Below are 16,993 nucleotides of genomic sequence, written 5' to 3'. Positions count from 1 at the left end.
GGTAAATCATGGATGCAGTTTTAATTGCAAATGAATATGTGGATTCCAGAATTAAACAAAGGATTCCAGAATTAAACAAAGGATTCCAAGGTTTATGTGCTAGTTAAACATTGAAAAGGCATATGATCATATTAATTGGGACTTTTTGTTTGAAAATGTTGAACGATACTGTTTTAGGGACCAAGTGGATTAGGTGGATACAATTCTGCATCAGTATTTTCAGATCCTTTATTCTGATAAATGGCTAAAAAAGGGCAGCCCGGTGCACCTAACCTCCCATTATGCGTAGGGTCCAGGAAAGAACCAAACCACAAGGGTCTATTGTATGCAATCTTACCTTGCATTTCTGCCAGAGGCTGTTTCTAAGGCTTGAACCCGTGACTCCTGGTTACATGGCAGCAACTTTACTAGTTACTCCAAGACTCCCCTTCGTATTCTGATAAATGGCTCTCCTGGAGATTTTTTTCCCATCTCGAAGTGGTTTGAGGCAAGCTGACAATGTCACCTTTTCTCTTTATTATTGCTATGGAACAACAACATGATTAAGAAGGCAAACCAGAATGACTGCTAAAAGGGATTTAGAGTCCTGGAGAATGAGAGGAGCAACCAAGAGATTAAACATTTATTGTATGTTGATGATTCCTTGATTCTATGTGATGTTGCAATAGATCAGGTAAGACAGTTAATGTTAATTTTAATTATTTTGAAGCAATATCAGGACTTGTGCCTGGAGGAAAATGTTTGATATTTCCAGTATATAAAGTCTCAAATGGATCTATTAGCAGGAACTTTGGGCTGTGCGGTGGGATCCCTTCTAGTAGCATATACGGGATTACCTCTACGCTCAAAAAACAAGGCATAGGAGATATGAAATGGGATATTAGAGAGAATGGAGAGATGTGAGAAGAAACTGACTGATTGGAAGAGTAATTATCTATAACTAGGAGGGAGGATTATTATGGTGAATAGCGTACCAGACTCACTTCCTACTTATAAGATGTCCTTATTTCCTTTACCACTTACAAGTAAATATAGAAAAAATTTGATACTGTAAAGAGGAATTTCATTTGGCATGGATAAAGAGAATAGATGCGTTCGCTTGGTGACTGGGAAGTCATTGACTTTTAGCAAGGAGGGGGGACTTCGGTATCTGAGACATCTGTTGGACAATAAAATTTCGTGACTGAAAATAAATAATCGAGACAAGAAAAATATTGCAACAATTATTTTATTGATTTCAATATGTGAGTGTTACAATCTCTATGAATCCTTTGATTCGCCCTTTCAAATATAAATTCAAGGGCTTAAAGCTTGATCTTGAATTTGAACTTGATTTGTTGATTTGATGGATTGGTCTTGACTTATGCTTGAATTCAAGGGTTTTAGGGCTTGTTCTTGAAGCATGTGGTCTTAATCTTGAATCTTGATGAATTGGATTTGAATGCTTGAGCTTTGTAGAGAAATTGCGGCGTTTGATCCACGAGCTTTCTCTTGCTTCTTGCTTGAGTTCTTGGTCCCCTTTTCTGAATTATGAAACCCCTATTTATAGTTGTGGAAAGGAAAGAGTCATGATAAAGATGGATTTCTTTTGACCAATCAAATTCAAGTGATGTGGCATCTTTTATGGGCTTTCGAATTCACTAAGCCTGCTGCATCATTTTGACACGTGGCATGGTCCTATTGGCTCCTTCACTTGACTTGGCATGCCACGTCATTTGACACGTGACACTTATTTTGGGCCTCTAAAATAAGATAACATTTTGGGCTTAGCAAAATGGGCTCATTATTTGTAGCCCAAATAAATGGGCTAGCCCAATAAAAATTAGATCTTAATTAAATCCATATATGTTAGAACTTAAATAATTAATTATATTAATCCGCAATATTTATTTGGGACTAATATATTTTGAATTTAACATAATCCGAATTTCGTACGGATTTTAATTAAATAAAATTTCATTGTCTACAACATCATAACAAGAGCCTTCTTATAAAGTGTCAATGGAGATTTTCAATGGAAGAACAGGCCTATGTAGAAGGGTGGTAAGTGAATAATATAGAGTACAGGGGCAGTGATGTTGACAGATGATGCCAGCTACACATGGAATTAGTGTATGGTCGTCATAACACTATGGAAACACTTAGTAAATAGTGTGAGAATATAAGTGGGAAATGGTGTTAGGACCTCACTTTGGAATGATGATTGGATTGGAAATGACCCTCTCAAAGATGTTTTGCCTGACATCTTCAATCTGGCACTGCATTTAAAGATCATAGTGGCTGAGGGTTGGAATTTAAGCTTCAGAAGGCTCTTAAATGACCGGGAAAACAGTAGACTGGATAACTTTTTCAAGCTGTTGGGGAATTTCAGAGGTACTATTGAACAAGGGGATAGGCTGGTGGGGGGATAGGTGTAGTGGAGGAAGTTTCACTGTGGGTTCTGCATATGCAGGTTTAAACAGAACTGGGCAGTTTTTTGGGGCATGGCATTGGAAACATGTCCGGAAAGTGACGATACTCTTCAAAGTAGCATGTTTTTGTTAGTTAGCGGTTAAAGAGGCAATCTTGACACAAGAAAATTTGAGGAAGGGGCATGTATTTGGTGGACGGTGCGACAGGAAAGGAACTCACGATAATTTGAAGACATCCATAGCTCTCAACAGAAGATCGTGATGAACTTTTTTATTTTTGTTTAACTTTTGACGTAAAGAAGGTTTTGTTGATGATGTAAAGTCCCTATTAAACATCATTGGTACCAGTCTATATTTTCAAATTGTAACTATACTGTCCTCTTAAGTACCAAGGTTGGTTTTAATAAAATCTGTAACCTTTCTCATAAAAAATGTCATTACAAGAGATCCATGCCAATATGTCCCTATTAAAGTTCAACCTTAAATGTTGCAGCTTTGCACCCAAATTGCCATTAATAACGGATGCCAAAGAGTTCCCAAAGAAAGGAATCTTTAGCAGAAAGAAGACTTTTTAGAAGAAGTCTTTAACAAGTAGCAGGCATTTGCTCGTGGCACCCTACTTTTCATCTCAAAAAAGTAGAAAGTATTTGCATTGTTCATTCACATCAGGCCATTGTAGCATAATAAGAAATTACCTGCAGAACAAAAGCTGAAGAAGACAGTGAGAGAGCAGCACCAATCACCACAGCCTCATCAACACTTCTAATATTCACCTGCATCCTAAATAAGTTATTGATGGAGGAGAAAAAAGAGGATAAAGGAGGGTGTAGAAATTGTGCAACTAAGTGCCTATCGAATATCTATACCAATATATATATATATAGAAGCAAAGAATATTATGTCAAATCTATAAGAAAAAAAATGCAGGCATCCAATAAGTTACTGATGGCAAAGAAACGGGATAAAGGAGAGCGTAAATGATGTATATGTAAGCACCTAATCAATATCTTTATCTTATAAATTAGAAGATTTAACCGGACTAGCAACTCAGCATAGCCCATACAAACACTAGCCCTATTCTTTTTCTATACCCTAGATAACATAGAGGTTTCATACTTTTATAGCCACTCCTTCAAAAACCCTACTATTTTTGTATCTCATCCCTCAAATCACATATAACATTCTTCTCTCTAACCCTAACACTTCAGTGTCGTGCCACTTCTAATCCTTCAACTGTGGAATCCCTTCACCTTCCGTCGCAGGGGACTTTTACTAAAATAGAAAAAGGGTTTATGGTGAAATGGGACAAAGATGGGCTCTACTCGTTTTTTTGGAGGTATGAAGATTAGATGACGGAGATGAGGATGTTGAGGTGATATGTGGGCATACCAGCTCGGGTGTGGTTTGTGGAGGAATATAATGAAGGGATGGGATGATTTCAACAAAAATATCTCATTCAAGGTTGGAAATGGGAGAAAAGTTAATGTTGGGAGGCGTGGATAGTATGGCGATAGCTTATTGAAAGATGATTCTCAGACTTTGTATAGAATGTCATGCCAAGGAGATCTATCAGTCCAAGGGAGATATATGGTGGAGAGACTTTTTGGGATTTGAGATTTAGAAGACATTTCCATGATTGGGAAGTGACTGAACTCCAAAGGTTGATGGTCATCCTTCCCAGGCAAGTAAATTTGGTGGATGAACCTGGTGCTTTGTGGTGGGGTTTGGCGAACAATAGAGTTTTTTCTGCTAAATCTTTCTATAAGAAACTCCTAACTAGGGAGGAGGTTGTGTTTCCATGTGATGCAATTTGGATAGCGTCAGTGTCAAGGAAGGTGAGATTTTTCTCTTGGCTAGCATCGAGAGGGGTGGTTTTGACGGCAAAAAATCTTAGAAATCATAAAGTTGTTTGTGTCAACTGATATTACATGTGTAAAGAAACTGGGGAAGTAGTGGATTATCTTCTCATCATTGTATCTTTACCATGAGATAATGGTAGAATATGCTTTGATGGTTCGGAGTTTCTTGGTTAATGCCCAAAATTGTGAAAGACTTAACATTTTGCTAGAGAAACAGAAATAAGAGAAGTAGTAAGGCATGGAATTCGATTCCTCTTGCGTTGATGTGGGCTATTTGGAATGAGAAAAATAGAATAACTTTTGCGGGGGTAGAGTATATTTTTTCTCAGGTGAAGAATAGCCTCCGGTCTCTTATTTTCTTTTGGTGCATCCATAAAATCCCTAGTTGTAAAGGGAATGGATGAACTTTGTAGAGAATTAGATTTTGTAGATTCTTTACCTTTTAATTTTTTCCATTGTATATGGCCAATTTGGCCTTGTTTATGGATGAAATACATTTATCTTATACAAAAATGTGGTCATACTAGTAAATGGGACAAGGTGGGAGTGACCTTCATGGAGGACAAGATGCGGGAAGTGAGACTGAGATTGTTCGGACATATGTGAAAAGGAGATTTGCAAATGCCCCAGTTAGAAGGTGTGAGAGGTTGGCCGTAGTGGGCTTGAGGAAAGCTAGAGGTAGGCCTAAGAATTATTGTGGGGAGGTGATCCTGCTGGATATGGTGCATATTCAACTTACCGAGGACATGACTTTTCATAGGAGGGTGTAGAGATCGTGAATTAGGCTAGAAGGTTAGTATGAAGTCGGGTGTATTTCTTTCCTATTCTCAGAGTATTAGGGCCCGTTTGGCCATAAGAATTTTTACACTTTATGGGGAAAAAAAATTACTTTATGCCAAATACAACTCCAAGTTGATGTTTGGCCATGCGAATTCCAAATACAACTTGGAGTTGTATTTGGAAAAGTAAAAAAAATAAGAAAAAAAGTTGTTTTCACTTTTTTCCATCTTCGTTCTCTCACAAAAATTCAAAAGAACCGATCATATTCATGGACAACTCCAACTCCAACTTCAACACCAACTCCAACTTCAAAAATTGAGTTTTCGTGCCCAAACGCCCACTTAGCATCATTCTTCTCTTTTTCCTTATCTTTAGATTTCTATTACTACATGTTTCTTTAGCCTCGATATCTTATTTTCTTGATGTTGTTTCTGCTTGTTAATGATGCCTTTTTATCATCGATCGATTAGTTGAGGGTGTTAGGAACAGACTCTCTACTTTCTCAAGATACGTGTAAGGTCTACGTACACTCTATCCTCCTCAGACCCCATTTTTGGGATTACACTAGGTTTGTTGTTGTTGAAGATTAGATGGGGTCATGCAGAGCCTTTATAGGTCGCAGTTTTGTGTAGTTCCTTGTTGGTCAATGCCTTTTTTTAGGATCACGTAAACATTTCATTAATTACAAGGCCAAAAAGTGCTCGTATACAAATGATATACCAAAAGGTAAAGAACCTACAAAACGATATGGTTTTCTACAAGAGACACCTAATCCTTTAGACATCTCGGAACTACATGGGTGCATCAAAAATAAACAAGGGCATGTGAACTATTCCTTAACTGCCCAAAACTCATTTCTACCCCTTCTTAAGCTCTTATGTTTCCCTCACTCCAAATGATCCACATCAAGGCCACAGGTATGACATTGCACTCCCTACACTTTCGCCTACTTCTTCCAATTCTTCCTCCAAACAAAAGGGCCTTCATAGATTTAGGCATCGCCCAAGATACCAAACCGGTTGAATATATCCCACCATAATCTCGTGGTCAAACTGCAAAGTAGAAGAAGAAGATGATCTACATCTTCACCCGCCCTCATGCAAACAACCTTTGTTGGTCACTGTATCTTGTAGATGAGCTAGGTTCTTTTTGAGATTCAAAAGTAGGTCTGAGATAAAAGATCATAACTGTTAAAAAAATTGCAGCAACATTTTCTCGCTATTTTGGTGATGGTCTTTTTTTTAGATAATCGTGGTGTCCGGGCCAGCTTGCTTGCACCTCGACTAATTCTACGGGATACCTGCCACCTCCCACCAGCAACAGGTATCATCAGGTAACTCTGTCCACTAAGACTAGAACAGATGGGAAGAAATCACCTAGTTTTTTTCTCCCTATTTTGGTGATAGTCTGAGAAAAGGAAAGTATAAGTTCACATGGAACACCATCTATCTTCTTCTACATTTCTTCTATTTTTTCTTTAGACCGCCTTTTTCCCACATTTGTCAATGGTGAGGTTCTAGATCAATAACTGATGTGTAGTCACTGGATATTTGATGTACAATTGATATACTATCAGTTTATCCTCATTGTATAATATTTATAGACTAATTAAATATTGATTATATACCAATTATACAGAGGAGATATTGAGTTTTAATGTGTAATCGGTGTATTCTCAATCTATACGGTTCATGGACTAATTATGAATCAAGTATAGATTGATTATACCGTGTATGAGTTGTACATGATCATTATCAATGTTTTACAGAGTATGTATAAGTATTATATTTTTTGTATACATTGGAGAGAGGGTATTTGAGGTGCAAGAGGGAGTAGTGTGTGGATAGTACATGTTGAATGTTTTTACTTCGTTTTAAACAGTTTGTGATCTATTACCATTGAATCTGAAATCTCCAAACAGTAAGGCAACATTTTGCGGATAGAGGTACCAAGATGGTACAATTACAGGCCCCATCTGCAGATACAAAAAGATTTCTACATATCACCCTAAATCTTCTCGAAAATCCATGTATTGATCAAAATTTTCCATAACACTACTTTTACACGGGAAATGCAAATTTAATAAGGACTTAATTTTTCATCCCAGAGGTATGTTATCTTTTTCCTTCAAAGATTCTTCTATGGCCAAATTCTCCATAAAACACATAAAGGACTGTTCTCTATACAGACAACTAACTCTTTGTCATCTTCTAAATTGCGAAGTCTCAGGCAGGTGTTTAACATTTGGGGGCATTGCCCATCTGACACCATATATTTTTAAAAATAGCTCCCAGCATTGTCTTGCCACTTAGCAATGAATAAATAGATGATTGACAGTTCCTAAGTCTTCTTCACACATATCACCTGTTGCTAAGAATAATTCCTCTCTTCTGCAAGTTATCCTGAGTTAAACAAACTTCTTTCGTTGCCACCAACCAAAGCAAGCTACTCTACCAGGTGCTTTGAACTTCCAGATAGCTTTTCATGGCTTATCTGGCTGCTCAACTACAATGGAGCATTTAGAGAAACAATACAAGAGTCGAGAAGAATATCTAAGGATTAGAATATTAAGGATTCATAGCGCCAGCCTCAGTTAGCCTCTCTATCTCTATGAGGTAGTGTTAAGGTCTGCGTACAATCTACCCTCCCTAGAACCCACTTGTGGGAGTCCACAGGGTATGTTGTTGTTGTTGTTGTTATATAGCGCCAGCCCCAGGTAGTTTGAGATTCAGACTTAGTTGAAAGTTGATTGATAGATAATCAACAAGCGCTTTCTATTTCAATAAATAAGATTTCCAAAATGCCAGAAAATCAAACATACAAGTAAATAACATATTCATTGGTTGACCTTTACAATATGAGATATTTCTTTTTTATAAATGTAGTGTCCGGCCCAGCTTGCGCGGATCTCACTAATTCCTGCTACCTCCCACCAGCATAGGTTAAAACATGCAATATGTCTAAATCAATAATATCCACAGTGCCTATGCTATTTTTCCATGGACGTCATAGTCAAATACAGTAGCGTACATAGATAAGCTGAAAGAAGGAAAAACAGTGCGAAGTCACCTCCAGCTTTCTCTCTAACTGATTCTCTGAACAAAGACATAATTAAAATAACATTATTGCATTTTAGCAAGGAAGGTCATTCTTTTTATTCAGGAAAGAAAGGGAAAAGACTAGGGGCATTTGAACATAATAATATAACAAACAAAACAAGGTGAAATGAAGAAGAAAGAACAAGAGCAAATGAACGGAAAGACTGGCAAACTACTTACTCATATCTGATTAACGATTTACCAACTACAGTATATTGCTTTCAAGTGATGTACCAACACACTGCTTGTATCTACGTACATTTCTAGACTTCATAAAAGCCCCTCTATTTGGTATAGGAGTTATTGCAGTACAATTAATTCCTAAAGGATGATACTTACCAGATCAGGCCTTGAGTGAAAAAGAAACTCCAAAATCTTTGTCCCGATAGCATCATTAGGTGGAAGCTCGAAAGATGTAAATGCCAAAGTTGATAATACAACCTTCAACATAATAAACAGGAAAACATAAGGCAAATATCAGAAGGACCACGTAGTACCTAGGTACAAGTATCCTAAAGGACATCATCGATAGATCAAACTTCAGGTATTCCATTATGCTAGGGCATGATATGATAGCACATCTTGACTTTCATAAAAGCCTTCAACAAAAAAGCCTTCAACAAACAGATGTTACGGACTTCAGTACCTAAGGGCAAATTTCCTAAAGGAATTCAACAAAAAGGTCAAACTCCAAGCATCTCTTCAGGCTGCATTAAGCAATAGCACATACTTGGCTGTGAAAACTAATTTCACCAGCAAAAGATTGTATTCTAAGTTTCATTATTTCTCTGGGAGACTGGGACTTTAATCGCCTAGGCACTCACATCATGTCGTAAGAATTCAAATGCAGAAAAGAAGTAAAAGTAGAGCCAGACATAATTGTTGCTGCATAAGAGGCAACTTTTCCTCATCACTTTCTAGCAATATTGCCTACTGATTATTCATGAATGGCATAAAATGATGTAAAAAAAGTAAACTAAAGCACAAAGAAGTGATCTTATCAGTCATAATGCAAATGTATCCTCTTAATGAAGTCAAAGAAGTGAGTGAAAGTACAACAATAAACTCTTTTTCCCATATCGATTTGCCCTTCAGCCCCTGTCTTAATCTTGTTAGAGAAAATTTCTGTGCTCAAAACACAGTTCAGCTAGATTAAAGTTAAGCATTTTAAATATGACAAGTTAAATATTTTGTTATGGAAGTACCAACAAGGTACTGACAGATTATATCAGAAAACAGAGCATCCTTATATAGGCTGAAGAAGCGCAGAAGGTCTCAAAGAATCAAAATCAGATACAATATTCTTCCGACCCACAAATAGAGACTTTTTAAGCATCTAGACTTCACAAGTAAAATGTTATCTCTCCTATCATTAAAATACCTATTGTTTCTTTCCAACCAGGTATTCCAAAATATGCAAGTAGGAACTATTAGAATAGGAGTAGGAACAAGAATAGTATATTGGAAAAGGATTGGCACTTTATTGAGTTGATTTCTTTGACTAATAAATAAACTTTTTAGTACTGTTGTATTTTGATGTGATATTTTAAAAGTAAAATAACCGAAATTAACCGAACCGTACCCATACCAAAGAGAAACCGACGTGATTGGGATGATTTTATAAACTCTAATTTTGGTTATACATTGTACAATACCCAAAAAATTAGGATGGTATAATTTTTTAAAAATAACCAGCTGAACCGTCTCATTGACACCCCTAGCACCAGCTTGAAGAAGACTATTAGAATAAGAGTAGGAACAGGAGTAGTATATAGAATCCTAGTTGGAAAAGGACTGTGATGCAATGTCCTAGTTGGAAAGGAGCCTAATGTGGTGTCTATAAATAAGGTCTCAATGTAATAATATAGATAGACAATTCAATAATATTCTTCTCAAATATTTCGAGGAGCAGCATTCCAAAACTATCTGCTTCCTTTGGGTAAGGACTATTTACACCGACATCATAAAACAAGTTCAATACTTGCTAGTTCCTGTCTATGTACCATTGACTCCAAAAATGTCTAGAAATACAGACCAAATCTTCCTTGTGAAAAGTATAACCTTCTCCAGAAACCAATTAAAACAAATAAATATCTCTGTTTCAATTTGTTTGTCCTATTTTGACTTGATACGGAGTTCAAGAAAGTAAATAAGACTTTTGAATCGTGCAATCATAAATTAAACATATGTCAAATATACCAAAATACCCTTTAATCTTGGGGTGTTGAACATATGATGTGGAAAGTTGAAATTAAAGAGTTGCTAAAAAGGGAAGGGGCATTCTTTTTGAAATAGTCTAAAAAGGAAAGTGGGACAAACAAATTAAAACAGAGGGAGTAGTACAATAACATGTACTAACAGGTTCCCTCAACTTTAACTCAACCCTGTAATCTGTGTCAGCAAAAATGGGAGAAGAAACACTTGTGTAGAATGATTGTACAGAACTTGAATAGAACCCAATGTGTCAAAAAGAAAGAGAAGGGTGAGAAATCTGGCCTTAACCAAGAAGGCTGAGAACTCTGGCTTTGACAACCTTTTAATTGTAAAAAAAAATGAAATATTAACAAACAGCATGCCTGTAGCTAGGGATGTGCAAAAACCGAACCGACCGATAAACCAAACCGATAAAAATGTTATTGGGTTATTGGTATTGGGTTATTAGGTTAACGATTTTTCATTGATTTTATAAAAAAATTTATTGGGTAAATGGTTCGATTTCGGTTTTAGCTTATTGGATTTTATCAGCTAAACCGATAACCCAATAAGGATACACTAAATTATTGTTTTACCCCTATTTATGTTATATATATAAATCTCTCTCTCTCTCTATCTATCCATCTATCTATGTATATATATACATAGATATGTATATATATAGATATAGATATATAGATATGTGTATGTATATATAGAGAGAGATATGTGTGTGTATATATATTATATGCACTACTTATTCACAATTCAGTGATTCACAAAGTATTAACCTATTCAGGGCAACAAAGGCACAATATAAAGCTTGGCTATTATCGTATTGAAAAGCTTGAAGCAATTATAGCTTCCAACAATTAGGATTTAATTTTTTTTCTAACAAACATTCAGTTCAAGTTTGAAGATTCTTGTAAACTAAAATGTATTGCGTAGGATTTTGGCGATAACTGAGATTTTGTTTTTTTATGTTAGTTGTTGCTATTTCTATTTTATAAGTATTTTCTTATTGGTTAAACCGAAAACCGAACCTTTAAGGACCAAAAATCGATAAACCGAAATCGATAAGAAAATATCTTATTAGTTGGTTATTGGTTTTACATATTTAAAAATCGAAAATCGATAAACCGAACCAATAACACATAAAACCGAACCGAACTGACCGATGCACACCCCTACCTATAGCAAGCAGGGGACTTCTCCACCTGGAAAGAAGGAGATGGAGATGCCCTCATGGCTCGCTCCATCAAGCTAAAGGCAGATGAACTAACATAAACTCACCTCTCTTGAGACACGACGGCAAAGATTCAAAATTTATACATAGAGTTAGCTTTGAGTTTTCATTACTGTAAATCAATAAAAGAGTAAGAAAATCTAAAACAGGATTGGAGATGCTCTTAATCTGCCTTTTTATTTTGCAACCATAGTCATGTATAGGATGAATTTGGTGCTAGAATGAATGACATCCTTCTATGCTAAAATAGAACTGCAAGAGTAATTACTTATAGCCCATTTGGCAAAGCTTACTTTTCTTCAAAAGTGCTTATTTTAAAAAAAATTGAGGTGTTTGATCGAATTTTTGGGAGAAAATCAGAATTTTTGGGAAGTAGCAGAAGTTGTTTTTCATAAGCTAAAAACAAGTAGCTTCTCCCCAAAAGCACTTTTGAAAAACGTACACTTAACAGCACTTATACAAACTTGGCCAAATACTAAAATCTGTTCTAAAGTGTTTTTATAAATTTATTGACCAAACTCAAACAGCTCTTGCTAAAAGAACTTTTCTGAAAATCACTTCTGAAAAAAAAGTACTTTCCAAATTAAGTTTATTTTTATAAACTTGACCAAACAAGCTATTATGTTCGACTCAAGTGGTGCCGAAAAAGTAAATCGATACTCTAGCAACAACTCGTGTTGAAAGCGGCTAATTCCAATACACACGCAAATAGTGCTTGTTAATATATATCCTTCTATTATCTGTTCTACATAGCCTATTTGGCCAAGCTTAAGGAAGAAAAAAGTGCTTCTGGGAAAAAAAGCAGTTTTTCCTTAAAGTATTTATGAGAAAAATATACTTTAAAACAGTTTCAAAAGTTTGATCAAACACTAATTGTTGCTCAAAAGTTCTTTTAAATTTATTAACCAAACATAAACAACTTATCACCAAAAGTATTTTTTTTTAAAAGCATGGGTGAAAAAAACCTATGTGGGAATACACTGGGTTTGTTGTTGTTGTTATGTGTGAAAAAAACACTTCTTATAATAAGCTGATTTTAGAATCTTGGCCAAACAGGCTATTAGCTATGCATTACTGACTATCCATGAGCCAGAAACAATTATAATAAAGATAGAAAAGGAAGATAAGGTAAATGAGTAACATATTTAGTGGTAACTCCATAGACAGCAAGACCCAAAACCCAGTTAGTTAATGCAATGGAGTCTGAACTCCTAAAGGCCATGAAATGGTTCCAAAAACGAAGAATCAACTTCTACTCTATGTATAACCATATCCCACATAATAATTCCTCAATTTGCAGAAAATAATAGTAATAAATATCTCAAGAAGGAGGTGCATTGTCTTCAAGCACAATCTTGTCCTTCTAACATTTATCTAAAAAGCATAATGAAGAACCATTTGAACTTCAGAAGGGGAGACTTGGAGTAACCCGTAAAGTTGTTGCAATGTGACCAGGAGGTCACGGGTGTCAAGTCATGAAAACAGCCTATAGCAAAAATGCAAGGTAAGGTTGCGCACATACACCCTAATGGTGGGGCCCTTCCCCGAACCCTGCGCATAGCGGGAGTTTTAGTGCACCAGGCTGTCCTTTTTTTAAGCACCATTGCAACTTCTAAACAGGAATTTTGATATAAATATCTGTTGCTAAAATGTAGAATTTTGGTAAACTATTAAATGGAACATTCTATTTTTTTTACGAGAAAATACCTGAGTCAGTCCCATGCCAAAAGCAAACTTTGCAAGTGCTTTCAAGCGTGCAAGTGAAAGCTCCAATCCCATTTCAAAAAGCTGTAAAATAGATATTTCCTTGAGTCAAATTCAACCGTACAACATTCTTAAAAAACAAAACCAAGGATACAATAGAAGAAATGTTTGATACTAAAGAAATGCTTGATAAATGGAAAGACAGAGCACTAAAAGTTTAAAACACAGATTAAGATCTTGATTCTCAGATAAGACTACCAAGAAATTTATGGAAATGCAACAATCAACCGACATATTATCCTTTCAGCTTCTTAAGTACTCCTAATCTCCTAATCATCATTAAATTTCTTTACAAAACTAATCACTTTATATGTTGTTTTGATCAGAGGATTTCAGTTGAGGAATTTTTATTTTATTTTTATCAAGAAATCTCTAGTTAGGAATTATCCTCTAAATAAACAGGGGATCTAGCAAGAAAGATAACGAGGGAATCCATACTGCGTATGACAAAAACAAGAGGGGGAGAAGAGAGAAAAGAAATTTTTAATTAACAAATTGAATATGTAATCCTGTGAAGGAAAGCGTTGGAGTAACTGGTAAAGTTGTTGTCATATGACCAGGAGGTCACGGGTTAAAGTTGTGGAAATAGCCTATGAAAAAAATGCAAGGTAAAGTTGCGAAGAGTCAAGACCGGGCTACCTAATGGAATGTTTAACCGATTGAAGCTTGCTCATGTTCTCATGTTTCACACAAACCCAGGCTAAGAAGCTTGAAAGCCATATCATATGGATATAGAAAGTTCGATCAAAAAACAATAAAAAAGGAACCTTGTGGCCCGGCCTTTTCCCGGGCCCCGTGCATAGCGGGAGCTTTAATGCATCGGGTTGCCTTTTGTATGAATCTGCAATCCTGTGATGTGAGGAAATGAAGGGAGAAACATTTCCATTCTACCAGATGGAACAGCAGGGCATATTCTCTCATTTAAGATAGAGCAAGTTAACATTTTCTTTTTGATCAAGTAAAACCAATTTTGAAGTAACATAGCTTGGAAAGGTGTAAAGAAGTGCAGAACCTTCTGAATATCAATTACCAGGCTTCTGTTACCATTGAAATATTGCTATTAATTAAAAGCTAAGTATTATCCTGCAAAATAAGCATAAAGCTTTTCTTTTTTTTGGTCGAAAGAAAATTTTTTATTCCAACCAGTAAGCATTCATTATACAGTAGCTCAGTATTTCGCATAGCTATACAATCATTTCCTATCATTAAGCTATTACAATCAGCATTGAAACAATATTAAACTGGATAGTTGTTCATTTTTGCTAATATGTACTTGAAGTCAGATATCTCTCAACAGTTGTATATTAGTCTTCTTTTGAGCCTTGAACCTTCTTGCATTTCTTTCAATCCACACCTGGAAAACTACAGCATCAAACAGGAAGATCAGGATCTGTACTCTTGGTTTGGAGGTATGCAATCCAGTAATAATCCATTTGATCTCATCCGACCATGATTGCACCTGTCTATTAACACCCATCCATTTCATGAGCATATTCCAGATGAATCTTGAGCAATCACAGTCAAAAAATAGATGTTGGAAAGTCTCTACAGCCCCCGTATTACACAGCACACAAGCTGAGTCCACAATTATTCCCCACTTAAAAAGCCTCTCAACTGTAGCCAATCTACCATGCATTGCTAACCATAGGATGAATTGATGTTTTGGGATAGTGCCAAGAGATTGCACCAGATTCCTCCATGGTATTTTAGGCTGCTGAGGAAGTAGTGGAGAGTATAATTTCTTAATACTGAACTTTGGACCATCTGTAAATTCTGCCAAGTGTTGGATGGGATTAATATTTGGAAATCTTTTCCTAGCCTAGAAAATTTTCCTAGCAAGCTACCAGGCCTGTTTAGGTGTCTCTATTAGAGCCAGATCTCTACCATTGATATAGAAACTGCGAATACACTGCACCCACATCCTTCTTTTGTGAGAGTGGCCAGAGAAGTTTACAAATAGTTGCCTTGTTCCACCTTTCAAATCCAATTATGTTTAGGCCCCAGCAGCTTTGGGTAGACACATAGTTTCCCAAGCTACTAGTGCTTTCTTGGAGCTCTCAATACTTCCTGTCTAGAGGAACACCCTACATATTTGAGCAACCATAGTAATGACTTTCTTGGGCAATAAGAAGACTTGTGCCCAATAAGTTTGCATTTCAAAAAGAACACTCTTAATTAACTGGAGTCTGCCACTGTAAGATAGTAGTTTAGAAGACCAGCATTGGACTCTTGCTACTATCTTCTCAACCAAGGGTAGACACTGTTAAATGTTTAGCTAACTGGATAAGAGAGGTACTCCTAGGTACTTGAAAGGCATTTCACCTAGAGTAAATTGCATCTCCTTTAAGATCAACTATCTAAATTCAGTTGTTATACCAGCCACATAGAAGGAACTTTTGTCTAGGTTAGCTTTTAGCCCTGATACAGAAGAGAAGTGCTCAAAATCCTGTAGTATCAACTAGATGGACATTTGAGCAGCTCTACAACATAACAATAAAACATCAGCAAAACAACTATGTGTCGGTTGTAGTTTAGCACACCTTGGATGGTAATTGAAGTTAGGATTATGTCTCAACTGTTTAAGGGATTTGTTGAAGTACTCCATGACCAACACAAATAGAAAAGGGACGTAGGGTCCCCCTGTCTAAGCCCTTTCTTAGCAGAGAATTTATCAATTAAGCTTCCATTTACAAGAAGGGAGTAACTCATACTGGTCATTATCAAGTCAATCATTTTACTAGGAAAACCAAACTCAGTAAGAATCATCTGTAGAAACCCCCATTCCACTGAATCATAAGCTTTCCTAATATCAATTTTCATAAAACACCTTGGAGACGTGTTTTTTCCCATAGCCCCTGATAAGTCATGTAGCACCACTACATTATCCAATATGCTTCGTCCTTCAATGAAGGTTGATTGTAAATGTCCAACCAAAACATCCACCATAGCTTCAATTTAGAGGTGAGGATTTGGCAATTAACTTACATAAGGTGGTACAACATGCAATGGGTCTAAACTCTTTAACAAAGTTAGGGCTAGCTACATTAGGAACAAGAGTAATTGTTGCACAGTTAATACATTTTAGCAGTTTCCCATTCTCAAAAATTGAAGGACTGCTGCAGTAACCTCCTTAACAATAACTGACTAATTTTCCCTAAAGAACTCTACAGGGAAACCATCAATACATGGTACCATGTCACAAGGGAGATGTTGAACGGTATCATGAACTTCTGCTCTGTCACATATTCTAGTAATTGTCTCTGTTGATAAGTGCTCAAGCATGGACCATCCCTTGCACTTTGAATATTGAGGCATGGTAGTTCAATAGCTGCAATACCTAACAGTTGTTGAAAGAAGCTTGTAAACTCATGTTGTACTCTTGTTGGTTCTGTAACTCTCACACCCTGATTAGTACAGATGGATGCAATCCCATTCTAGGCTTATCTATTCTTCAAATGGGCATGGAAAAATTGAGTTTGAATCTCCATGAGCTATCCAGGTTGCTCTTGATTTCTGTCTAAGAACTTGCTCATTTATAGTGTCCCATTTCTGAATCTGAGTTAGCACTTCTCTTTCTTTCCAAATCAGCTCTTCATCAAATAAGTTTGTAGCTAGGTCCACCTGAATCTGTTGTAGATCTGT

The 16,993-nt window shown here is 36.3% G+C and overlaps 1 protein-coding gene across 7 annotated transcripts in view; it reads right to left on the bottom strand.

Annotated features, from left to right (window-relative positions):
* Positions 1–16,993, bottom strand: part of LOC107854406 (K(+) efflux antiporter 3, chloroplastic) — a 58,843-nt gene that overhangs the window by 23,766 nt on the left and 18,084 nt on the right. For all 7 annotated transcript variants that reach the window (XM_016699418.2, XM_016699417.2, XM_016699420.2 and 4 more), the window contains exons 4-6: positions 13,295–13,375; positions 8,488–8,589; positions 3,107–3,184 (exon numbers count right to left, since the gene is read on the bottom strand). In XM_016699418.2, coding sequence (XP_016554904.1) covers positions 3,107–3,184; positions 8,488–8,589; positions 13,295–13,375 — 261 coding nt within the window. The remainder of the gene's footprint in view (positions 1–3,106; positions 3,185–8,487; positions 8,590–13,294; positions 13,376–16,993) is intronic.

This window comes from Capsicum annuum, unplaced genomic scaffold, assembly GCF_002878395.1.
Source record: "Capsicum annuum cultivar UCD-10X-F1 unplaced genomic scaffold, UCD10Xv1.1 ctg2833, whole genome shotgun sequence".
Classification (NCBI taxonomy): domain Eukaryota; kingdom Viridiplantae; phylum Streptophyta; class Magnoliopsida; order Solanales; family Solanaceae; genus Capsicum; species Capsicum annuum.
The sequence above is the reverse complement of the archived record's forward strand: the minus strand, read 5'-3'. Positions and strand labels throughout refer to the sequence as shown.